The 27,143-nt window shown below is 34.6% G+C and overlaps 1 protein-coding gene across 1 annotated transcript in view; it reads right to left on the bottom strand.

The window, feature by feature from the left end:
* The window catches only part of BCHE (butyrylcholinesterase), a 67,776-nt gene that overhangs the window by 7,537 nt on the left and 33,096 nt on the right, over nt 1-27,143 (bottom strand). Inside the window, exons 3-4 of the mRNA XM_046657751.1 lie at nt 8,926-9,092; nt 2,881-2,997 (exon numbers count right to left, since the gene is read on the bottom strand). Of these exons, the coding sequence (XP_046513707.1) occupies nt 2,881-2,997; nt 8,926-9,092 (284 nt within the window). The remainder of the gene's footprint in view (nt 1-2,880; nt 2,998-8,925; nt 9,093-27,143) is intronic.

The raw sequence follows: 27,143 nt of genomic DNA, 5'->3' as shown, positions 1-27,143 counted from the left end.
TAATGTCAGGAAGGTTCCATTTATTAGAATATTCTGATAAAAATGTCACAGCTGCAATTATGTTAAGGTTTATCCATGAAATTTAATTTCTGATTAGGCAGAAATTAATTGCCTTACTTTTAAAAATTATACCCTGCATGCTAATAATATTCAGCAGACATTTTTTTTTTTTGGAAAAACAAAACTAGTTATAATGGTATTTTCTTAAGATATGTGACTTGTTACCTTAATCCTTATAAATATTACATGGATACTAAACCATAAGGGATAATCATTTTTCAGTAAGGATATACAGTGTAAAGTCTTACAGATGGTGCCACACCACAAGAAATAATAACACTTTTTCACTGAAATAATTGATTAAGCTAGGTATCCTGACACTGGTTGGACGAATTACATTTGTTCTGTTGTAAACTTTTACTTTAACTGTCCCTCAAGATTTTTAGAAATGTACCTAAAAAATTTACCAAAATTAGTTCATAACCTCTGTGGCTTTGGGTACACATGCTAAGATAACAGCTCCCCACACTCTGCCTTCTAGGAAGGGTTTTCTGCCATTTTGAGGTTTTAATACTTATATATTGCTAATATCTCACGTAACCAAACTTTCTTTCATCTGTGAGCCTCCTGAAACGCAAATATCCAAGAAGAAGTCAGAGATACTGACTTCCCTTACTTTATGCATAAGTTCCTTCCCTGCTTTGGGGTCCCTGAATTAGAATCCTGCTTTTAAACTGCCCTTTAATGACAACCATAAGAGAAATTATAAGGGAAATGATATAGACTCTCTTATACGAGTGTTTTCTTAAAAAAAGCCTTAACCTGACTTCCTACAGCGATGATGGACACAGTGGATTCACATTAGTTTATTCAAAGAATAAGCTCAGAGGGGTTTATGTGCTGGCTAACACTTCTTGTTGCCTTTGGGTAAAAGCTTCAGAGTAAGTGAAGGGAGTCTGGCTGACATTCAAGAACAAAGCAACTAGTTGTCCAAGGTGGGACAAGTAGTTGATGGGATCTTTTTATATGACTGGGGTTTGTCATGTGAGGAAGGTTACAGGTATTCTGCAAACATTAGTTATGTTTTCCGAATTATTATTCTCATCAAGAGTATTTTTTTTTCTCCCCAAAGTCCCAATACATAGTTGTACATCCTAGTTGTATGTCCTTCTGTTTCTTCCATGGGGGAACACTGCCTCAGCATGGCTTGTTAAGTGGTGTGCAGGTCCATGCCCAGGATCCGAACTGGCAAAGCCCGGGATGCCAAAGCAGAGCATGAGAACTTAACCACTATGCCACCGGGCCAGCCCCAAGAGTATTTTTAAAGGGTCTTTAATGCTGTTGAACAGCCATCATCCTCTTGTTTCATATTTCAGAGGCACTTGCATCAAAAGGAGGCTCAAGTGATTCAGAAAAACATAATGGATTCTGGAAGAATGGCACCTGAAACCAAGATGGTGATATAGAATGGGAGGCCTGATAATTCTCTAATCATTTGTGTGTGTGTGTGTGTGTGTGTGTTTCATCTCGGGAGGAGGAAAGAACTATAAAGCAAAATGTCCATTTACAGCAGCACTGAAGTAATATCAAAACTAACTTTGCTTGTATAGCAATTCTCTGTAACCAGCTGAAACTGAGAAAGTACCATGATCTTTGAGTGACTCTCTGAATGAGGATGGCAGACCTATATTGGATCTAACTATAGACATACTTAGGACCAACGAACAATGGTGCATGACTTAACCAACACTCCACAGACCTACAGACTCACTTTGTCCTCTCCTGAGTGCTAGTTTTCAATGCGTAATTAGCATGATCAATAAGTATGCCCTTTTCTGGAACTTAAAATCCTTCAACTTCTCCCTTTCAGTGAATTACTTAGTGAATTTAGTCACTGGATGTGTTACCATGCCATGCAAGTTAGTAAATGCATCCTCGTAAGTTTTTAAATTATAAAAATACTATCATTTGTCTGCAGAAGGTATAACCATTTCTCTCCTGGAACTGAACAATTTCCCTATTAAAATCTTAATATTTGTGAGTCCAGCCAAGGTTTCCCCTATCCCAGATGGTACATGACATCTGATTTTAGATTGCTGCTCATCTATAGTTTTTATTTTTGAGACACAGAAACAGTAATTTACATATGTACACGTTTAGGGAGAGTCGAGAAGCAGGCAGATGAGGAAAGGGAACAGTTGAAAGAATAAGGAATACAATTGGAGGACTCTAAGCATACATATTTTTAAAAATACAAAACAGAAATAATTCCATTCTTTTACATTTTGTCTCTTGGCAGCAACATTTTGTTTCTATCATAAGGTGTTTCCAAGTGACCGAGGTTTTATTTTAAGATTTTCTCATGCTTTTACATAAAAAACAAAGGGGCCACTTATTTTCTCCGTTCATTTTAATATCTCATATTGACATTAAATTTATAAATTAAAAGAAGCAGTACTGTAGATTATAGTGGCCAGTGTTTCAAGACCTAATTCATTTTAAAAAGATACCTTTTTATGAGTGGTAATGAAAATATATATGCAACTAAAACCAGAATATAGATACTTTCAGGGGAAAGATTTTTGAAAGTTATTCGGGAAACAGAGAGTTAGAAGCTGCAAATCATTTTAATATGCATACAATTAATTGTCAAACTTTATATTGTGAAATTTAATTAAACACGTTCTAACCATTTGGATTTTGAAATGCTAGGTACAACACTAAATGAAAGAAGTGAGGAATCGATATTATCCTTCTGGCATTTTTGTTTCGGCTACATAAGAGCTTTCCTATTAGGTGTGTGAGAAAGCTACTGATATTTTTGCCTTGATCTACAGGACAAGGAACCTTCTATAAAGGGTAAATCTATTAATTAGAGACCTGAACAGCTTTCTTTCTTGCTAGTGTAATCGTTAAATTGATTTTTCCAGTCCATCATGTAATTGTTCCAGCGATGGAATCCTGCTTTCCATTCTCGTTCTGCTTCATCAATATTTCCTGTAAAACATGGAATAAATTGCATTAATCTAACTTTTAATCTGTTTACATTAATTGAAAAATAACTTTGATTACAGATCCATTTTCTCTAAGTACAGTGTACAGCAATTTTTTATTCTTCATAATTTATTACTAGGTTCTTTCACTAACTGAAAATCTTCTAATAAAACTTTATACATTATATGAAAATGCAAATAATATATATGTATAGAATGTACATAACATAAAACGCAAAAATCAGTTTATGTATTATACCAAATTATATTACTTTATATTTACTTTAGTTTCTAAGAAGATATATAGATATTATTCTATTTTTTTGACCTCTATACACATAACAAAAATCTCATTTAATGTATCTCATTTACGTATAATTATATAGCAGGCTATTATTTCTGATGAAAATGTTTGTAATGAATATTAATGCATAAGGATAACTTTGCAATTGGCATTCTACATAAATTTTACACTCATCCTATATCCATATATTTTAATTCCAAACAACGTGTAGTCATTGAAAGCACTTTACTGAAACCACTACGCAAAAGCAGTTCATTAATTGCTTTGCAAATTAGAAGGATGACAGAGACAATCGCTGCTTTCCAGTAGTTTGCAAAGTGTGTGTATGTGTCAGGCCAGAGAAGTGTTTATGCCAGAAATAGTGGGAGGCAATGAACAAAAAAAGGCCTGCGTACTACTAAAACCTTGAATTATCGATTCATTTGAAAGTGTATTATGTTAAAGAATAAAGTTTGTGAACAATAAAACTCTTTACTTACAAACTTTTAAAGATCACATATTTATGTTCCTAATATAAATAGATATGGTAAGGCTAGAAGATGGTTTAAATTACTTAAATCTATAAGTATTTCATACATTTGTAATTCTCTTACTATTTAAAATTTTAGGATGCTGAGCTATACTCGCTGAATTAAAGCCAAAATTGTAAGCTACTTCAACTATCCTGTAAACAAGGATAAAATTATTTTAATATACATTTTTCAGTTGGGAATTTTTGAAATTAATTGTAACTTTATAAGATATTAATTTGGAGAAGAAACTTCATGTGGTCTCATACTATATTATAGTATACATGAAAAAATGTCTTCTTTGCGTTCACACTATTAACAATGGAGCACATTCAATGAGTCATTTTTAGTTTACACAAAAATCAAAATATTTAAAACATTCGTACAGCCATTAAAATATGCCCTGTAATTTAGGATATATTTAGGTTTGAAATATTCATAATGCTTGGACATTGGACAAATATTTGAGAATATATGCAAAAATGTCCCATTTTTATGTAAAAATGGCTTTTAAAAGGTCAATGACTATAATTATTTTGTGAATAATAGAACTTTTCTAAAGAGTCAAAAAACTTCCATGTGGATGAAAGACACTAAAGAGTATGCAAATGATTCACTATTGCATTCTTTTTTATAATTAAATGCTGTTTTAAATGTTATACAAAATAAAGCCTCTAAAGTTCAGAAAGAACAAAATTTTGATATAATAAATAAATGATTGGTAATTTAGCATTTAGATCATGAATTTTAATACTTATGGAAAAGGTCCTAGATTTGATTTTCTTTTCTTGTTCATGGAATAATACCAAATCCATTGATTCATATAAATGTAAATTTATTTCCATATGTGTCATAATCAAACATCTATACAATTTAGTGTATTGAAATAGTTTACTTTTTAGTGTACAAATGCTTAGTAAACCTGAGTACATTCTTCCCTTAAAAGTACTGAACATTGATTGAGACAATAAAATATGAAACATTTGATTATTTTCTAATAGAATCCAGAGGAACTGAATGTATCATAGTAAAAAGATAATAAAAATTGTGAGTCCCATCACACAAATCAAAGCCAAAATTAGAAATTTTTCTCCTCCCTTTCTTTCTCTTCTTCCTCCAAAACTAGAATGCTACTTAACTGGTTATAGATTTATCATCTATGAGATGTCGCTCTATTTGTTCTGTACTTAACAAGATACTGCAGTGTGACATAAAGGACAGCACTATAGGCTTTGGAGAGCCATGGGTTGAAATTTCAGCTTGACCTTGAAAAAATCCTTAACTTTTGAAAATACTTTTCCAAGTGTAAATGAGATTGGTAATCCCCATTTTGCAGTGTTACTGTGAAGGACAAATCAGATGGTGTGTACATTATCAAGCTCTATGCACCTATCAGAGCTACACTAATGGAGTTACTGCCCTTGTTACAAAAATTTATTCCTAACTTTGCCCTTTATTGAATCCTTGTACAGCTAGATCAATACCAGTAGTTCATAAACAAACGGACACAACATTTTCAGGGCTTTGCCTTGCCCACATTATTGTCTAATTTGGAAAAAAGAAAGTCAGGCTTTCTTCCCTATGGAAAGAGTAATAATAATAAAACTAGTTTTTGTGTTGCAATTAAAAAAGAGTGAGCAGTATTTCACCAGAGCCGAGTCTATTTAATCAAGACTGAGCGTTAGGAGGGAACACAGGAGAGGTGTCTCAACCCAAAACTCTTAATGGAGACAAAGTTAGAACAAGAGATTAAATTAACATTGTATTGTGCTGAGCATTATAATTTAAAAACCACCATATTTCATATACTTTGAGAGTTTGTTGAAAATCTCTCCCGTCCGCATTATTTGCTTATTTCCCTATTTGTTGACCAATTATTAAAATTACCAAGGAATGTATAATTCTTTATGCTGTAGATCACAAACTTATTAGCTGTCCTGCTACTATTTTGAGTGTGGGGTAAGATAGAGTGAACTACTACAAACTCAAGCTAGGCTTTGTGAACGGTTCATACGCTTTTTTTTTTTAAAGATCGGTACCTAAGCTAACATCTGTTGCCAATCTTTTTTTTTCTTCTTCTGCTCCCCAAAACCCCTCAGTACATAGTTGTATATTCTAGCTGTAGGTCCTTCTGGTTGTGCTATCTGGGATGCCTCCTCAGCACGGCCTGATGGGCGGTGCTAAGTCTGTGCCCAGGATCTGAACTGACGAAACCCTGGGCTGGGGAAGCAGAACATACAAAGCTAACCACTTGGCCATGGGGCCAGCCCACATACACTTCTAAAGTAAAACAAAAAATAATTGGGTTTGATTATCAAGTTACCCAAAGCCTTTTGTTTATTTTTTTGTTTTGTTTTTCTTTTAGTGAGGAATGGAAAATTCAAATACAAAAACAGCAAAACAGTTTTTTTCTCCTAACCACCATTCCGCTCACTCATCTTTGGCTGCCAGTCTTGCTAACTGATTAGCAAATAGCAGTAAATGATTTTCCCAAGCGACCAATCCAAGAGGTATCTCAGCTCTTAGATTTATATGTAGTCTTCTTTAGTTTTGGCAAGCAACAATGTTTCATGATTTATTCAAATGCCAAAGGAGAAACCACTGGATCTCTTTTTCTTCACTGGGAAGACGTGAAGGTCAAAGATGATTTTCCTTTAAATAAATTTGCTCTTCCACTTTTAGTGAAAAATATTGATATCTTATTGACATTGAATGGGTCATTTTTCTATTTCTTTTTCTTTCTTTTTTAAATGATTCTGAGATATTGTGCAGTTACATTCTTAGGAAAACATCTGAATTTGATTTGAAACGAATATTGCACGTTTTTTTTCTTGCAGGTGCATGCAGTAACAGCACAGGCATGTGCTGAAGTATAGTATGGAAGTTAAATGCTGGAATTCATGTATTTAAACAAGTCTTAAGGATCATTTTATTTGAGAAGATTTGTTGCTCAAATGTAATGTATTCCTTCAGTGTTACTTATAAAGCTTATTGGGGCTCCATCTTGAGTGAGTTGAACATTTCCCCTTTTAGGCAATCTAATCAGTAGTTATTCTCTGAAATTTTCCTTTACTTGTAGAGCTGCCTTTATTAAAAAAATTATTTCCAAAAAACTTCAGCCCAAGTCATCTGAATAAATTTTCAAAACATTAAAGACTGAAATGTTTGAAGTTTTGTGAAAATTTCACTTTGAAAAATATAAGGTATGGTAAGAACATGTGTTCCTGATCTTTTTAATTCCCCTACATTGCTTACTTATAAAACTTCCCCAAACCTAACTTCAAACTGGCTTTGTTTGTTTAAATGTTAAAAATTTTTGATTATTAATGAAAACATTGATGTTACAATGATCATATCCTGCATTTACTTTAAAATTTATAAAATAATTTTAATACAACTTTTAGGGGGGAATTATCTGAAAAAAAATATAGTGCTAAAATATAAAATTGTCCTCAAGACACATTGGAACTATCCCAGAGCATGATACTAACCCGGAGCAAGGTATGTATCATACTTCCATCCAGCTGAGTATGGCTGGAACTAGTAAGTTGTTTGGCACTGCATCAGAAGCAGCAGCAAAACTAGCCAAACACTTATACAACCTGCTTTATGGCAGTTGCGTATTTAGAGATAAAGATTTTGAAGTACATCTTCAAAAATTACTGATATTCAAATTCTATTTTATCAACAAATAAATTGCAATAAACCATATGTGCTTGAACCAGAAAGACTCAGTTCGGCTTGTAATAAATTAGTTATTTAAAATCCTCTTCACTCCCTTCTTATTGTCCCTCAATTACGACCCTCTCATTTAAAAAACCAGTAAGTAAAGATTAAGAATGTGTAGGCTGTGGTATGTTAAATGGCACCTCTTCTGATCTCTTGGCAGACTGAATGCGTTACCTCATTGTTATTCACACCCAGAGGACACAAGGGCAGCACTGTAGCTCTGCCAAGGGCGGCAGAAGCCATCTCTGGATATATATTATGTCACAGAACATTTGGTAATACACAGAGCACTGGTATACCAGGAACATCTCCCAAACAGATGGAGGACATAATTATAATTTTGGTGAGTAATGTCTGATAATCACAAGGCATATTAAACAATCAAATATAGCTCTGAGATGCCCATATTTGCCTGAAACTAACCCCTAACCTCTCTAAACAAGAAACTAAAAAATCTACTATACTGTGATATCTAATGCACAGCATGAAAATGGCAGAGTGTTATGATGAACAGAACGGTGAAGTCTAAAGGAACTGGCCAGCAAAATGTCTGATGGTTGAAACTGTATTACTTTTATTTGAAAAATAAAGCTAGAAAATAGACTTCAGGAGCCATATGGGTTATAAACAGCTGGGCATTTTAAAAGCAGGCAGTGATTTGGATGTGTATTTCATTTTTCTCACAGAAGATGTGATCATTCAAGTTGATTTACATTTTTTTACTAATTAATTTTGAAATAATGTGATAATCTGAACCAGTTTTTTTAGTATCTCCTTACATAAGTCTAAGTAATCATTTCTTGAAGATTAGTTAACTAAATTACTATCTGTTTATTGTATTATGTAATATTTGTATGTGTTAGATAAATATTTCCAAACTCAGAATATCTAGAAATGTTTGGATTGTGTTATTAAATATATAAATTTTGGAGTTTCTTTCCCCCTTAGAAAGCAAGGGTTCTACGATGAATCAATAAATTTGTCTCTATCTCTTTTTGAGTATAAATTATATTTAGTTCTATATTTTATTACTTTTATTTTTTAGTTCTATAGCTTATTTTATATATTTATTCATTTATCCATTAATTAATTCCACAAAAAGTGCCTGAATAACCAGTAGGGCTCTATTTTAGTTTCACTACTAGGTTTTATCTTCCTCTAGGGGAAAATTTCTATTTTAATTTTATTTAACTACTAAAGTGTGGCTCATATACTAAGACCTCAAAACATATCTAAACTTGTTGGAGGAAAGTTAAAAGAATGGACTCATTGGAATCAAGCAATTGTGAAGTCACAGATTAACACCATCACCATGCCTTGAATGCTTTACCTTTTCCACTTTTACATAATCCACCACCAATCATTTAACCAAATACTAAATAACACACACCTGTCAATTCCAAGACTTTAGGAAAAAATAGTGTCCAGAATCGACATTGTTGAGCTCGTAGTTTGGTGTACACTTTTGGTGACTCTGTATTCAAGGTTAAATATTTTTGTTCAGTGCTCTTGAAGACAGGCCATCTTGTGTTATTGCTCTGGGTCCCATTTGGATTTCTAAAAAATTAAAGAGAGACATTATGGTTCGACTGAAGTCATTGCTAGAAAAACGAATACTGTTCTCAAAAACCAGCAAGAGCTTTTAAAAAGTCAGAAAAAATTGTAGATTTGTTTTGATGATGTCAAGCATAAATGAACTGGGTTGAGTGTTTTCAGTACCTTGAAGCAGTATGTTAGTTAAGATTGTAGGATTAAAATTTAGAGAAGAACTTTTTACTTGCATTTCTGCTCAATGTACAGGGAGAAAATTTTTTTTTTCTATTTCAATAATGCTAACGTTTTCTTCACACTTAAATATGCTCAAAGTGGCAGTGTTACTTTTGTTATATCTTCTTCCCTTATCCCAGTCCCAATCTCCTCGAAGTGAACATTAATACCATCTACTCAACATCTCTGACATCTATTTCCTTCTATTTATTCTCATTACTGCCTGAGTTTGGGACCGATTTATTACATATGTCCTTATTAAGCAATAGCCTCATTACTCTAGGAAACTGCCTTCAGTCTCACATTCAAGTTATTCTTACATTCTTTTAGATCTGGTCACTGCTTAAAAATCTTTCAATAGTTCCCCAGTGGGTTTAAATAAAGGTTAAAGAAAATGGTGCACTCATATTTCCAAGCTTATTTTCAGGTATTGTCTTTATGAGCCAACCAACAGGAATTAGTGGCAGTTCCTTATTTCACTTCCTTGCCTTTGTGCCTCCTATTACTTCTCCTCAGAATTCTTTCATTTCCCAACATCATGGGTCTTAGCCAATTCAGAGCTTTCATTTTCTCTTTCTGAGCCATTATTTTCCATATCTTTAATTGTGATTTTTAAATCAGTATTACTGGGCTCTATTTTTCAGAATTTTATAGTTTTCATTTCATTTATACCTTTGTAGCACTCAATAATATATTATTGGCTAGGTTTCACAAACAAAAACTCAAAGACTAAACATTTTGAAAGTGGCTCCAACTAATTGGTCACTGGTGATTCTATAGATTTCTCTTTAACATATTTTTATGCTGTTATTATGAGTCAAACACTGCACTAGGCTCTAGAAATACAAATAAAGATGGGAAATGTAGTTTCCCTCAGGGAATTTACAAGCAATAACATCCATGAAAACAAAGAACCAACAACATATTGTAACATAAATCATGTGTAAACCAAGAGACAGAAATCCTCAGAAAAGGGAGCAGTCATTACATTTGAAAGGAAATTACCTGAAGGAATGAGATTCTAGCTGAAGTAACAAGAGGAAATAAGGACCTGAGCCAGAAAGAAAAGTTGAGAAAGCAAGAGAAAGGGAAGAAAATTAACATATGCAAAAATAATGAGTGTTGATCTTAATTCAAATAACAATGAGAAAACTAGCTTTCTTGGATTCTAGGATAGAGGAGATCCTATTAGAGTTATAGCTTTAGGATCTTTATGTTATCACATTAAGTTCTGACAGCCTGGGAAAATGGTTTAGACTTTAGCTTGTAGGCATTTACTATTTTTAAGGGATTTTTGACTAAATGGCTTATTGTGAACATAACATTTTAGAAATATTGACATGGAGGTGGTGTCTAAAATAATCGAGAAACCAGAAGCCTAAAGTGATAAGAATCAGTAATTCATTCCTTTCTCTTAGATGCATCTAACTTAAGCAAAATCATATACGAAAAACTCCAGTTGAACTTTTCTAAAAGTTCAGGACACAAAATTCTTGATCATTGAAATAACTTCTGTAGATTATTAAGGGATAGGAAATTGGGAGTAGTGATAGGATATACAAGACTTCTTTTTGCCAAAAGGTGTGAACACAACAAAGTTTGGAAAGAGAATTGGTGTGAACCCAAAAAAGGTTGGAAAGAGAATTGGGCATTTATCCAGTATGGTTATCTACAGGGAGATTTTACATCAAGAACTTGTATCGAATAAGTACCATAAATTCATATTTTATCAGAGAGCAGACATGTTCAACCATGGATTCAGGAGCTTTAGAGATAAATAGCTTCCCAATGGACTAGTTGACTTTATGTCGGAATTGGATGATTTAATAAGAATTATTAATAACCAGAGCTATTCAAGCTAAACCAGTATCATGGTAGGATTGAAACCTCCTGCTTTAGGGTATTATTTGAGAGATGTCCTGAAGAAAATTTCTCCAGATCACAGAAGGCACAGTTGTCTAGGTGAATTATGTAGTCTTTTTCCTTTCTTTCAAAGCTTTAGAAACTAACAAGTACAGCTGCTGGAGGCTGGATATTAAACCAGGGGAATCATTGGTTTGATTCGGTACAGCAATTCTTATGTTCCTAAATTGCCCACTTTTCTTCTAATTCCACTCTAATTAACTTATGGCACCATTTTAACTGCACATTCATTTCTGGCTTTGCAAATGGTGACTTAAACAGAGCTGACATGTACTTGAGTTCAAGAGCAAAGCACTAATGGCACTGCCAGTGTTCATTTAACAACCTTTGTCCTATGAAACAACTCATGACATTCCAAATTGTAATACAGAGATAATAAAATTTCTTTGCCTATGGATGCAGATATAGTTTTCAAAAAGTGATTGAAATAGTGATTGAAGTGATGGAGCATTTACTCTATAATTTGAAGAAATCTCCAAAGAGTTTAAAACTTAGATATAATTCTCTTCCTATCTGTATCAAATAAAAACTTTGTGAAATACAACATATTTCCCAGATAGACAATTCTGCAACACTGTATAATTTAATCTCAAAATTATAAGATAAATTTAAACATCTTGACTTTGCTATTTTTCAAAAATATTTTCTGTCATAAAATAAAGACTTCAAACTGATAATATCTAAAATTTCACAAGAAATGGAGAAATCTATGCTTTATTTTTACTTGAGTTCTTCAGTTTACTTGAGTATCAGGTGCTTTTTCTACTTTGTGGTATAGAAAAGTTGTCTAAAAATCATCCATTATAGTTTTCCTCTTATGTAGGTTTGAAAAGTTTTAAGACACAGCTTATTCAGCCGAAAAAGGCAGAGAGCATCTTCCCAACATCCGTATTTCAGGAAATTACCTGCTTGTTATTGATATTTGAGGACAGATTTGATAATTCATTTTATGAATGGATTTTTTGAAAAGACAGTAACTGACTCAGGATGCCTGATATGAAGAAGCAGTATGCATTCGGCTTCATGCATCAAGTTTTCTTGTGGTTATATATCCCAATATTGCCTACCCAGTGCTACACAAGAATTGATTCTTTTTGATTATTAAATTAAAAATCAAAAATTCATGGGCTAGCTCCATGGCCAAGTGGTTAAGTTCATGTACTCCAATTTGGCAGCCCGGGGTTTGCTGGTTCGGATCCTGGGCACAGACCTAGCATGGCTTATCAAGCCATGCTGAGGTGGCTTCCCTCATAGAGGAACTAGAATGATTTGCAATTAGGATATACAACTACCTACTGGGGCTTTGGGGATAAAAAATTAAATTAGATTAAAAATTCAGAGATTACGATTTCTAAGTAAACTATACAGTGATTTTAAAGTGAGTATATTTCAGTATGCTTTATAACTAGTAAAATGAAGCCATAATTAATAGTTATAAATTGAAAGCCCACCTGAAATATTCCACTGTCATAAGAAGACTAAGAGGATACAATTTACATTGGATAATTCTTAAATATGCAAATATTCAAGGATTCATATTCTGTGCATGGTATACAAATGAAATTGTATCTTAAATTAAAGAATGAAGGGGTATAAGAGGATCTGAATTTAGAGAAGAAATCCATTCATTCATTCATTCAACAAATATTTATTGAGTGCATACCACATCAGGCTTATTTGAGTCACAGAAGATTTAACAAAGACAGTAGACAAAAATTCCTGCCTCTTATATTTTTCATTCTATGAGGAAGATGGACAATTAACAAGATAAAATACATAATATGTTCAACAGTAACAGCTGCTGGAGATAATAAAATGGAGAGTGGGGATAATAGGAAATGACTAGTGAGCAAGTATTAGGGTGTGCATGGTGAGGGAGTGTATGAAAATGAATTTGACTGGCTCTTGTCCACAGTTCCTGTGAGATAACCTCCGCATCTTTGGAATTTTGCACCATAACTGATAGTTTATGCTAACAAGGTCACTCATGGTGTGCACCTGGTGGCTTTTGCTAATGACAAGACTTAGGGTGGGACTGTTCACACTGACAATCTTAGGAAAGGAACTGGCCATTCCAGAAAGACCAACCACGTGATTAGAGGGTTGGGACTTTGAGCCACTTGATATCAGCCTGATCTCCAGAAGGGGAGGGGGCTGAAGATTGAGTTCAACCATATAGCTGATAATTCAATCAAGTATGCCTATATAATGAAATGCAAATAAAACTCTGGACCTCAAGCTCACATGAGCTTATCGGATTGGCAATACTTCATCTGCACATTGTAGACTATCTCTGAGGATACAGAAGCTTTGCCTTTGGAACCCTGTCAGTACCAGACCCTGTTTTACGTATGTCTTCTTTTGACTGGTTCTGATGTATGTCTTTTTGTTTTATTTAAACTCTAATTGTAATGATCACACTTCCTGAGTTCTGTGAGTCATTCTAGTGAACTAGCAAATCTGAGGGAGTTTGTGGGACCCCAAATTTGTAGCCAGCTAGTCTGAAGTGAGAGTGGTCCTGGGGACCCTGAACTTACAACTGGTGTCAGAAATCTTAGGGCAATTTGGAAGTCTAAGGACTGAGCTCTTAACCTTGACTTTGCTTAACTCTGAGCAGGGAAACTCTGCAATATTTGATAGGAAAGAAACTTTTGAGTAAAAACTTGATGGAGGAGAGGAGTAAGTCGTGCAATTTTTTGGAGGGAGAACATTTCAACAGAAGGAATAGAAAGCAAGGGGCATGAGACAGATGTGTACCTGGAGTTTTCCAAGACAAGCAAGTAGCAGAGTGTGATTAGAGTGGAGCCAGCCAGGGAGAGAGTAGGTCTGAGGTGAGGTCAGAGAGGTGACAGGAGAGCCACTTGATTTAGTGACCTGTAGGACCTTATAAGCTTTTTACGTCTACTCTCAGGGAGAGAAGAAGTAATTGGAAATATTGCACAAAGAAAGGAAAAGGTATCACTTGTATTTTTAAAAAGATTGTCTGGCTGCAGTTCTGGGAATAGACTGTGGAGAATCCAAGGCCAGAGCAGGAGACCAGTTAGGAGACTACTGGAATAATTGAGGTGAGAGATAGTGGTCGCTGGAACCAGGGAGGTGGTAGTAGAAGTTGAGAGAAGCAGTCAAATCTTGAATACATTTTGAAGATAGAGCCCTTGCAATTGGCCAATGGCTTAGATATGGAGAGAAAGAGAACAGTCAAAGATGAATCAAAAGAGTCTGGCCTGAGAAATTGGCAGAATGAATGGAGTTCCATTACTGAGACAGGAAATGCAGCAAGAAGAGCATGTTTGGAGGAAAACATGAAGAATTCAGCTCTTCGTATGTTAAATTCAAGATCCAAATAGAGATCATAAGTAGGCAGTTGGAATTTAGTGGTTAACCTTTATTTTCTGAAGGAATCTGCATTTCAAATGAATTTATAAGCTCTTTAATATATTTTTCCCCTAGAGCACTAAAAATGTGACTCAGTGTACAAACTTCAATACAGAAATAACATTGAAAAATATACATATTGCAATAAATTAATTCATAGACTATAGCACCTGTCCCTTCCCAGATGGTAGCTCCTTGTCCTGTGCTTATCCTACCATCTCTTCAGACAGGACTTCCTTGATGGAAGAATTAAAATAGTTTCTATTTCCTCATATTGTAAAATTTATTTTAACTGTGCTTTGTTCCCTCTTCTCTCATTAGAGAGTGCTGTGGTCTGAATGTTTGTGTCCTCCCCAAACAAGGTGATGTTATGAGGAGCTGGAGCCTTTGGGAGGTTCTTATGCCATGAGGGCAGAGCCTTCACGAATGGGATTAGTGTCCTTCTAAAGGAGGCTCCAGAGGGATCCCTTTCCCCTTCCACCATGTAAGGACACAGAGAGGAGGGGTTGCCCATGAATCAGGAAGAGGGTCCTCACTAGCAGGTGTCCATGCTGGTGCCTTAATCCTGTACTTTCAGCCTCCAGAACTGTGAGCAATACATTTCTGTTGTTTCTACGCTGTGGTATTTTGTCCTAGCAGCCCAAATGGACCAAGGCAGAGGGCAAGCTCCATGCAAAACATCAATTGGTTGCTTTGATTGCAACCTGGAACTGTGCCAGACTCATAGTGTTTAAGCAAGAAATAGGACTAGAATAATTAGGAAACAGCACAACTGATAGTTCAAGTTACCTCATTTTCCTTTAACTATAGTAAATGTTCACATTTAGAAACTACCACCACATAGAAAATTATATTCCACAGATGACCATTTCTCCAATTTCAGGAAAATCACTATTTTGAGCCAAATGTGAAATTCTGTTTTTACTATGGCTACAAGACACTGTGGGACAGTTTTAACATGTGCCTTATGTGTAAACTACTTTTTACCATGATAATTTAAATTTTAAATAAAAATAATTGATAACATTGCATATAACCTGTGCCTAAAGGATCCACATTTAAAAAGCAAGGTATTCAGATCTAGTACCTTTAGAAAAAATTAGGAACCAACTGAGCGAAATGGATCAAAAAGAAAAGAAAAAGGAGACATTTAGTTCATATCATGATTAGTAGTGGTAGCAGCAAATGAAAAATTACACAACTTGCTTCTATTATTTTGACATATTTATATAAAAAAAGACAAAGCAATTTTCATATGTAAACAAAATTACTCTTCATATTAAGTATATGATGATAAGCATGAATTCATAACATAATGTTTTCAAAAAATATGGAGGTGGGGGCCAGCCCAGTTGCACAGTGGTTAAGCGCACATGTTCTGCTTTGGAGTTCCGGGGTTCGCCGTTCAGATCTTGGGTGTGGACATGGCACCACTTGTCAAGCCATGCTGTGGCAGGTGTCCCACATATAAAGTAGAGGAAGATGGGCACGGATGTTAGCTCAGGGCCAGTCTTCCTCAGCAAAAAGAGGAGGATTGGCAGTAGTTAGCTCAGGGCTAATCTTCCTCAAAAAAAAAAAAAAAAATATGGAGACGTGGGTAAAACAGTGACACTAATAAAGAGCAAAGGGTAAATAAAATCCTATTTCTCCTAAGATCACAGTCTCTGATTCTCTTTGCATAGGGTAAATATAGACATTAATACATTTTGAAGTAATTTTTGATTCCTTCTGGAGAAATTTTCTGGGACAGTAACGTATTTATAAATTTGACCAAGTTCCATTACTGATTTTGTTTAAGTATTCCAAAATCTGTGCAATCTTTAAAACTGACCCAAAGATAGCTTTCTTAAACTAAATAATTAATTCATCATTTATTCTTAATTATATAACCAACTAAAATGAGTTAAATACTCCCTAAGTTCTGCTAAAGCAACTTAGTATTAATTCATAAATGCATTTCCAATAATTCAATCATACTGAGCCCACTTTAATTTACAGGCTATACCCTAGGTTGCTCAATTATCTTAATAAAACTTCTTATACTGCACTTCATAATTTTCTACAAGCTTCCAAGATGAATTTTTAAAGACAAAGGGAACAATTTAAACAATTTTTCTTTGCCTTTAGACACACATACACACAGAAACATTCACATTCTGTGTATCTGACTCCCGATTCCTGTGTATTACATATTTACATATATGTGTGTGTGTATCCTGCAACTTCAATATTAGGGGTACCAAAAACAATTGAACATATATCATTCACATAAACATTTATTTTGTATCATATTATACTGTTGTAACTCACTGTAACAGTGACAAATTACATAAATAACAACTGTATTTGGAGCTTCAGAGCAAATCACATCTGATTTATTTTTGCATGCTCAGCATCTATCAGCAGCCTGAACAGAAAGTATATGCTCAATAAATGCTTGTTGAAATGAGAACTAAGAGAACAGCCTTCAGAACTTTGGATATATTTTAGATTAATTCAGTATCAGTTATAAAATATTAATTTTCCTAGTATTAGAAGAGAGAGGTTCACTTTATTCTCATGCATTAAGATAAAAAAAAAGTCTTGTAAATATTCTCTTCTGAGATTAAAAATTTGAAAACTCACATTGATTCTTCAGGTGCCTAAAACAATAGCACATTTGACTTCAAAGTCCCGCATGAGCTGATGAATCACAATGTGCACGCATTTCTCTGTTCACAAATTGAAACTCTACTTTTTTCCAAAGCTCACTTATGTCCTCCATCTAGACTCACTGTTGTTTGTTAGGAAGGTTTTTATGACTGTACTGTTTTCCCTCTGGATGTAATAAGGGCAAAAATATTAGTTAAGCAATATGGAGCGTATAATAATGTAGTTGTGCATAGAGAATTTTTTATAAGTGGATTATTTGCAATTTAGATTATATTTAATGCAAATATCTAAATCTAGTTCACTTTTGTTACTTGCTTTTTCCCATCTCCTGACGCTTCCATTGCAAACTGTGGAAATGAGGGAAGTAATTACTGAAGAACCATTCCCCAGATTCATTAGTTTGTTAAGTTTCCTCCCTACTTCAACAAGTTTGTTTTTCTAGTCAGGAATCTGGGTACCCAGAGGGACAGGATTGTATTAGTATGCTGTATAAGTTTGTAATAATTCAGAGAGTCTCTAACAATGACTTCTTGGATCTAAATATACTGTGTAAGTAGCGTCCATGGTCAATCGGTTATTAAAGTTTTATTATTTCATCACTCCTAATTAGTGGATTGGGATACATTCTTAACTTCACAGGGAAACAGAAATACAGATCTTTATCACAGAAAGAAGAGAAAGGAAGGGAAGGGAAGAAAAGAGAAGACTCCCAAAGGAAATATATAAACTGTATGATACTGTTACCAAATTTGCTGGAAAGGCAAAATACCTCAATGGGCTAACCCTTCCAGGGGAGGAGCAAAAAAAAGAGGAAGATTTATTTTCACTCATCACTAATAAAAAGGAGAAAATTACATTTCTGTTAAACAAATATCATTAAGAAGATGAGATATATTTAGCTGCACATCATCTTCTAACTTTAAGAATAATTAGCAACTGTAGTAACTGGAGGCATGCGGAATATGGGATGAGGTTTTAGCATTAGCAGTAAGCAAAGGCCAATTTTGATATAATATAGCTAGACATGTGCTATGAAAGTGGATGCCTGGCTAATAAGAAAGAAACATCCGGTGTAAAGGATGATTCAAAAAAGTAAAGCTAATACTGCATATAAGGTGAGACTTCTTGAGAGCTCCTTTGTACCAGGCACCTTGTCTAACCTTTTTTTTTTTTTTTTTTATTACTAGCACGTAACAAAGAACCCGGTACGGATTGTCAATCAGTGTTGTTGAACCCAATCATATTTAAGAAAAAAAAAGAGGAGTGAAAACTGTCTTAAACACACAAATATTTTCTCCCTTTTAATCCAAATCTAAATCTTCCAACATATTTTCACCTTTGCTGAGCTGTAGCACTTTTTATTCTAAATTTATAACTAGGAATCAGGTGCCCACTTTAAAGCACACGTTCCAAGTTTTGTAAAAACATTTAAATCTTAATTAGTATTTAAAAGAGTTTTTTGTACTTAACCCACTCTCCCAGATACTTTGCTAAAGTAGTTGGATACAGTCATGCAAACAAATGGATTCCCAGTGCACAGTTCTCATTAGCAATTAGGTTGCATAGCACAGCTTCAGTTTTTCCTTAGCTCAAAGGGCACGAGGTCGCCAGACAAAAGATCTCTACGGTCTTTACTGCACTGTTGCTGTGATGGATGAACAAAGCTTTCGTGGTCTGGAAGATTATTCTTCCTTCTTTCCTCTGCATTGTTTGGACAGAAGGGTTTGCTTAATTAGCTGGAAAGTTAAAGAGGGATACCAGGCCACATTTAGCCGCCTCCAGCTCTCCAGTAAATGAACTGGGCTGAATACCAGATTGATTTAGAGAGAAGTGGAAACCTTTCTTCCCTCCCTTCCTTCTTCCTTCTCACTGTCCCTTCCTTCTTTCTTTTTTATTAGCTTGGCAAGTGCATCCAGATATCATGCCTAATTTCTTAATGTGAAAATGCATTCTATTTGTACCTATTTTTGTTTTCTAGTGACAGTAGAGCAACTGCTATTAATTGGATGCAATCACATGGATCCCAGAGGGGCTGTAACCCAAGGGGCTGTAGAAAGTTCGAATGCACTTCCACATAATAGCACTAGAGCACTTATTTTAATAAGGGGGCAGATGTAGCATTAATTATGGATAAGAAAATAATCCCAAACTTGAAACAAATTGGCTTCTCTTCTGAGTCTTCCAAATCCTATCAGTTTTGCTCTTCTTCATGTCGGTTTTCTCTAGTCTGTGCCATCAAGTGGATGGCAGCAAGCCTACAGTTTCAGGAATAAGCCTAGGAAATGCCAAGAAAAAGTCCTGGAAACTTAGTTGTGTAGGAGCATGCACAAGTCTTAAAATAGCTTGACTTTAAGGGAACATTAGAAGGGACTTGGGAAATCAAATGCTCTAAGAAAATTATACAAAGCTTTAATTATTGCAACTTTTTCCTTTAATGGGTAGTTTGAACTCATCAAATAATTCTCCTTGAATTCAAAGTTACTTTTTATATCACTATTTACTGGAAGTCTCTAATTTGACGAATCACCTCCATTAGACTGGAAAGCTCCATGAAACCAGAGAACATGCCTGTTTTGTTCATTCCTCTAGCCTAGCACAGTCAGTGCTCAATAAGAGCTTCTTGGTAAAGGTTTTACACTACCAGAGCTCTTGCTTAAGTAAATAAACCATTAGACTGATTGTATTGTAACCCAGTGCAATTTTATGTATACACATGTAAATATAAGTATCTCCAAAATGCAAAGAAACAATTTAGGCAATGGGATGAATATATTGCAAACTAAAATTTTTAGAATACCTATGTATATTTGATTTTATTTGTACATTTACAGGACACTGTGTCTAGGCGGAGCAAGGTAAAAGAAAAAAATGTGCCATGTTAAGGTGCATAGAGAGGAGTGACACTATTTTTTGAGAAACCTGTTAACATGGCAAATATTTTTAAGGAAGTTTTATTGAAATACACGTATGTACAGATTGAAGCCCCAAATCACGCCACTTTAATGACGTTTCCAAAGTGAGCACTCAAGCATATTAAATTTGTAATTAGTAAAATGGTTACACATAGAAAATAATCTTATTTCATTTAAATGACCAATTTTTTATAATTTAACTAATTGGTGAATATCTGACCCAAGTGATATTAAATCTATATTAACATCGGAGAGATAACAGTACGTATATGCTTGCTACCTACTATATAAAATATAATGCTGTGTTTCAATAATTCTTCTATTATATTAATTATTTGACCAGCAATTAGTAAATTAAAAATTATCCTATCCATATTTTCCATTATTTGAAACTTTTATGATGTCCCATTTGAACCTTTAATTATTTCTCATCAAAGCATTGCATTTTATTAGCATGTAGTTGGAAATATTTTATAATCAAACATTTTTTGATTCTTAAATTGTTTCAGTTAAATCTTTTCTGGATACTTTTTCCACCTTTTCTATTACTTAAATAATTTTTATTTTTTTACTCAAAGATAAATATTATACTATTTAAATAAAGTTGAAGTTTTATTGAAGTAATGTTGTCTAATCTCCTATTCAGTGTTTCATTTTCTCTAGAATATCAGCATAAAGTTATTCTAGCTTCTGTTTGTTCACTTTCCATAATGAGATGTGTGTCACATTCTGGACCAGGTCATTCCAATCCCTGACAACTTTATTCATTACTAACTCTAGTTGATACAACAGACCTGTATTCAGGTTCTACTAGAATGCCAGGCACTGAGGCTATCTTTTATTCTTTCTCAAAGAGAAATATGTTTTGTTTTTGTTTATACTAAGCTAAAAATGGTCTCTCTATGAATTTTACCTGTAGGTTCTCTGTGCCCACTTAGAATATAGCTAAACTTTCTTTTATGACTCTTTTGTTTTTCTTGAGGCCAGATCCATTCACCCCTTCACACAAACGTCCTTTTTTGTCCTTCAGACTACAGATAAGCTCTTCATTTGTAAGACTATGAGGTTATTCTTGTCTGGAGATATATCACATGATAGCCGGTATCCTGTTGATTTTTTTAATCTACAATGAAATATTGAACTGATTTTTTTCAGGAAGCTGTTTGCTATTCATTCATTGAATTTTATGGCCTAGTGTGAGCCAGGAACTCCTCCATGGGCAAGGGCTACAGCAGTGAACAGAACCCATAACGTCCCTAATCACAGAGCTCCATCAATTTAATCTGTGGAGATAGACAACAAATAAATAAAGTAATAGATGTTAAAAATTGAGGTACTACCATTGTCTATGAGAAAAGACTAGCAGGATAACCAAATATCTTTATAGACAATGTGGTAATTCAGAATTGGCTATTGAGTCATAGCGAAGAACGGTGAGATGAACTGAACAAGGGTATTGAAAGCAAAGCTTACTTCCTGCACAGCTTCTTGGCTACAGCTTTCTGGCTTTTACCTAGAAAAAGAAATATGAGAAGGACGAACAGTGTGGACTTTGCTGTTCTCATAAATGCTAAATACAGCTCAGGCAATTCCTTCCAGACTCTTCTTTAGTGACAATGATGAATGTGACTTCCGAATGACTTGCTAATTGCAGCTAAGTCAGTCACAGGATTTTATTTCTTGTGTCCAGGGCAGATGGACCATAATAAAAATTACAAAGATAATTATTTTATACCAGAAAGTAGGGTTTAATAACGTGTCAATTTAAAGGCAGTCTTCCTTAGACACTATTCTGTGAATTTTATGCAAAAATATTTGAGGTAATACTAAAAAATTAAAAACAGATGTTCTATGAAATTGCATACTGCTTTACGCTTAGACTTACAAAAATATTTGCCTTGTTATGATTAGATATATTTTTAACATTTTATATGGATACATACTTATGAAGTTTGAAATAGAAATTATAAAATATAATATGTAAGATTAATAAACATACTATTTTTTAATTAGAAATCTTAAAATGTCCTTAATCTGAGAGGTGGGATAAAAGTTTATTTTCTGTACATAGAGTGGTTGTTTTATAAAGAAGATTAGAAGTATTCATGCCAAAAATATATCCATCTTATGTTTTAAAGGTTTTTCCTGATACCAGGAGTTCTAAAGTGTTATTTCAGGTATCATAACTTAAAAACAGTTTTAATATCAAGAAATAAGATGGAAAAAGTCTTAGTTTAAAATGTTATTGCTTGTGTGAGCTTGAGTAATTTGCCTGAACTCTTCAAACATCAGTTTATTTATAAAATAGGGATATTAACGCATTTTACATAAAGTGTTTGTAAAGAATATGTGAAATACCTATGCAGAATATTTAGAGCCATGCCTGGATCATAATACAATATTTAATAAATGAAAGCTATCAAGCTGAAGAGGAAGACAACAGTGACTGTAGACAGTGATGCTGTCCTATAACCACCAAGGACATTCTGGCTGCTGCTTGCTGACTTTCCACGATAGGAGCCATATTACTCACTAGACAAGTTTTCCCAACAAGCATGTGAGGTAGGTTTCACAGGGCAAATAGAGACACAGAGGAATTAATTGCCCTGACAACTATGTGGTAAACAGGAGACTCAAAATCAAGCATATTTTCCTCCAGGAGCCATACTCTTTCTGATGCTTTATAGTTTGTTGGAAGTTCAATAAAAAAACAAGGCTTGTTTTGTGGAGGTGAAAGAAAAACCAAGAAATTCATGCTTAAGTATGCTTAAGTTTTCAACTTTTAACATGATTTATTTCAATATCTTTAGGATTAAAAAGTAATAAGAATGAAATAGTATTTCATCTTTTAAGCATGTTTGTAATTTTAAAAATCTTCATCCCAACTCTTTTTTAGAAAACACATTCCTTCAGACATGAATTTACCAGTAATTTATATTAGCCATACAGTGATGAGAGTGTTATCCATATAATAGCTTTTAACTCAAATACGTATTTATTTTTATGCTGTCTCTTTTGCTACTACCATTATTTTCTTTTATGCGGTTAACCTGCTCTTTTGTCTGTGTAATTTGAAAAAAGACGTTTTAGGTGCATTTCTGCTTTCTATGCTATAAACCAGTGATTTTCAATGGGAAGGGAAATAAGAATAAGCAGAAAATGGAGGTGATAAGGAGACACATCTATTGAGGGGTCATGTCAGACTTATTTGCAGGACTTTTTAAAATTGCACATGCCTACCTAAAGATTTTGATAAAGATACATGTCTTAGTCCTTACCTTTAAAATCACTGTCATGGTGACCAAATATTCCAGAGGCAAATAAGACCTTGTTATTCAAATGTTTGTAATAAATAAAAAATCAAACTGCAATTCAGATTCTGGGTTCCCAAGGCCTAACATTGACTCAAATTTTCTTTCTGCCTCTATCCACTCACTTGACAAACTTATCCATTCTCGGCTTTAATTATTCTGTAAATGGCGAACTCATATGTCTCTCTCCATATTCTTTCATCCATAACACCTTCCTGGGCTCTAGTCATGAAGTCCCAGCCACTGCATGTACACCTATATTTATCATTCTGCTTTCTCTTTGTCTCTATGGGACCACACTATATTTAACTTACACAAAATCATACACTTTGTGTGTCCTCTGATTCAGTTCATGTCCTCAACCTGTTCCTGGTATCACCTTACACCCTGAGGGGCTGCATAATACATGGTTTGGAATCACAGGCTTTGCAACCCGACTCTATTACTAAAAACTAGTTGAACTTGAATGGAGTTATTCAACTTCTCAGGGTCTGTTTATCCATACATTTTTAATAGGTGGTCTCAAGATCAGATTGGCTGGAGTATAGTGAGCCGGGAGAGAATCTTAACAGAGGTGGCCAAAGAACATGTCATATGGGTCCTTGTAGATAATGCTAAGAGATTCGGATTTTATTGCACATAAAATAACAAATCACTGGAGACCTACTCTCTAGGCAAAGATCTGGCCTACATTTTGAAAAGATAATTCCAACTACAGTGAGGAGGATAAACCATGGAGAAACAAAGGTGGAACCAGAGAGACAGGCTATTCTAGTAGACCAGAAAAGATATATGGATGGCATAGAATAGGCTTGGATCTGAAAAGAGTGAGATCTAAGTTATTTTTGGATCTATTTTGAAGGTTGAGCTGAAAGAATTTGCTGATGTGGAATGGGGAAAGTAAGGATTTAAAAATAGGAAAGTTTCGGGTTTTGAGAAACTTGTAAATGTGGGAGACATATAGAGATATAAGTGGAATTTGTGAGCATATATATGGTGTTTAACATCATAGAAATGGATGAGAATACTTAGGGGAGAGTACTGGAAAACAAAAGAGAAGAGATCTAAGAACTGAGCTCTGGAGAGCTTTAGAGGTAGGGAAGATGAGAAGAATTCGTTCAATTATTCATTTACTCACTTATTGAACTTATTATTCGTTCACTACTTATTATGTGCTCAACAGTGTTATAGGTACTGGGTATAGAGTTCTAAACAAAATAAACTAGAACCTGTTCTTCTGGATCTTACATTTTGGTGGGAGAAAGATGATGAATGAGATCAAAGTGCTAAATCATACATGCTAAGAGGACAAAAATAAGAAGAGAAGGAAAATGTTAAGTGTGTAGACAGTGGAAAATGTGTTCAGGTGGTCAGGAAAGGCTCCAATGTGAAGGTGACTTTTGAGTGACCTGAAGAAAATGGAGGATATACTCATGCAAACATCTGGAGAAAAAGGCAAAGGGACCAGCGAGGGAGACTGAGTGCAAACTTTCTGAGTATACCCAGTATGAGAATGTGTGCAGTAACTTCAAGAAACAGCAGGAAAAACAGTGTGGCTGGTGCAGAATGGAGATGATATGTTGAGAACCTGCAGAAGTTGAGCAAACACAGACAACACAGACACCGGACTGAAGGCTAGTGAAAAAATTCAGGTAGGAGATGGTGGTTTGAACCTAAATAGTAGCAGTGGAAGTGGTCAAGAGTGGTTAAATTCTGGATATTCTCTAACTTATTCTATTTATTTGTTTATGCTGTAGTACAGACATCACATTCTTCATCTAAGCATCTCAGTATGCATCTCCTTTCCCCTAAAAAGGGCATATTCTTATTTATACAAAACAACATTGTCATACCTAATAAATTTAACAATAATTTCTTGATATCACCTAATGCCCAGACTGCATTTATGACTATTTTAGATTAAAAGATATGTAATGGATATTTATAATAATAAGCAAGGCGTACTCTTGAAGAGAATTCTGGCTTGGTTATTTTTTCAAAGGTCAAGTTGACAGAATTTACTGACAAACTGGATGTGGAGAATGATAATAAGGGAGGCAGCAACGTTGATTCTAAGGTTTTTGGCATAAGCAAGTAGAAGAATGGGGTTGCTTTTAGCTGAGATGGAGAAGCTTGTGAGGAGAATATTAAAAGAAAATTATGGATATTTAAAGGTCATGATAACTGACTAGATGTCTAAGTGGATATCTACATAAGGTCTGGGGGTTCAGGGAGTGGTCTGGGCTGCAGATGTAACTGAAGCCACCAGTACGTAGATTGTTGTTAAGGCATGAAACTGGATGGGGTCACCTATGGAATGAATATGTATGGAAAAGAGAAATGTCCAAGAACTGAGTTTTGGAACACTATGACATTCAGAGATGAGAGGAAGAGGAGAAATAGCAAAGGAGATGAAAATGGCAGGTTTGCAAAGATTAGACAAAACCTGGTGATTGCTGGGTTCCCAGGACCCAACTGAAAAGGATGCTTCAAGGAGGAGAGAAGGCACAAAGGTCAAACACTGATGACAGGCTAAGTAAGATGACTGAGAAATGATTACATGATTTGTAATGTGGAAGTAACCACTGACCCTTATGAGAGTAGTCAAAATGAGGTGACTGGGATAGTGGAATAGCTTACATATCTAAGGAGAGGGGGAAAGTAGGCAATTGGTAGAGGTAAGTCATATGAGAGAGTTTTGCTGTCAAAGAGAACAGGAAAATGAGGAAGTAGCTATTGGACAATGTTAGTTTTTTTTTTTTAAGATTAGAGATACTATTATATATTAGTAAGTAATAGGAATGAGACAATAGAGAGGGAAAAACATGATGATAAAGGAGAGTAGGAAAATAATTTTAAGAGCTAAGGTCTTTCATAGTCATGAATGGATCAGCTCTGCAGAATCTGACCCGCAGCAGAGATGGGAGACAGAATACACATTGCAGGACGAGGAAGGTGGAATGCATAGGTGTGAATCTTTATAGGTTGGTTTATTTGGTGAGCTGATTGACTCGGGTTTGAGGGTTTTTTCCCCCAAGTAAAATGCAAGTTTATGACTGAAAGTGTGCCCGGAGGAGGGATTTTTAAGCTTTGAGGAGAGAGAAAATATAAATATTCTCTAGAAAAGCTGGAGAAATGAATTGGGTAGCAACATTTAATACAACATTAAAGATCTTGAGTTTAAGGTCTTGAATTTATTAGCACAGTGTGTGTGTGTGTGTGTGTGCGCACGCGTGCATGTGTGAGTGTGTGTGTTTACAGGCACATTAAGTTGTTTTGTTGCAATTATACAGTTAGATATAAATAAGGCTGTAAGTCCTGCAGGTAAGCAAGATTGAGAGAAAGGAGTCAAAGCATTGGATGGATTATTGGTATGAACACTGAGATAATTAAAAATACATGATTTAGGTAGAGAGAAGGAAAGTAAGCTAGATGCTAAAAATCTCCAATCAATGAGTAAGATTCACCACATGACTATACTAAGAATGAGGAATGGATAGCATAGTCTTGATAGAATCTGCTTCAGTGAGATGAATTATTCTGAGGGAGGAATAACGTTTTGGAAATGACAATGAGCACTGAGGAAGATATATGTATACAACTCTGTGGTACACAAATAGTGGAATAATAACAGCCATCATTTGAATGGGCTGAAGGTGATGAAATCT

The sequence above is a fragment of the Equus quagga genome, chromosome 4 (assembly GCF_021613505.1).
Source record: "Equus quagga isolate Etosha38 chromosome 4, UCLA_HA_Equagga_1.0, whole genome shotgun sequence".
Classification (NCBI taxonomy): domain Eukaryota; kingdom Metazoa; phylum Chordata; class Mammalia; order Perissodactyla; family Equidae; genus Equus; species Equus quagga.
Note: the sequence above shows the minus strand (reverse complement) of the source record. Positions and strands in the feature narration are given on the sequence as shown.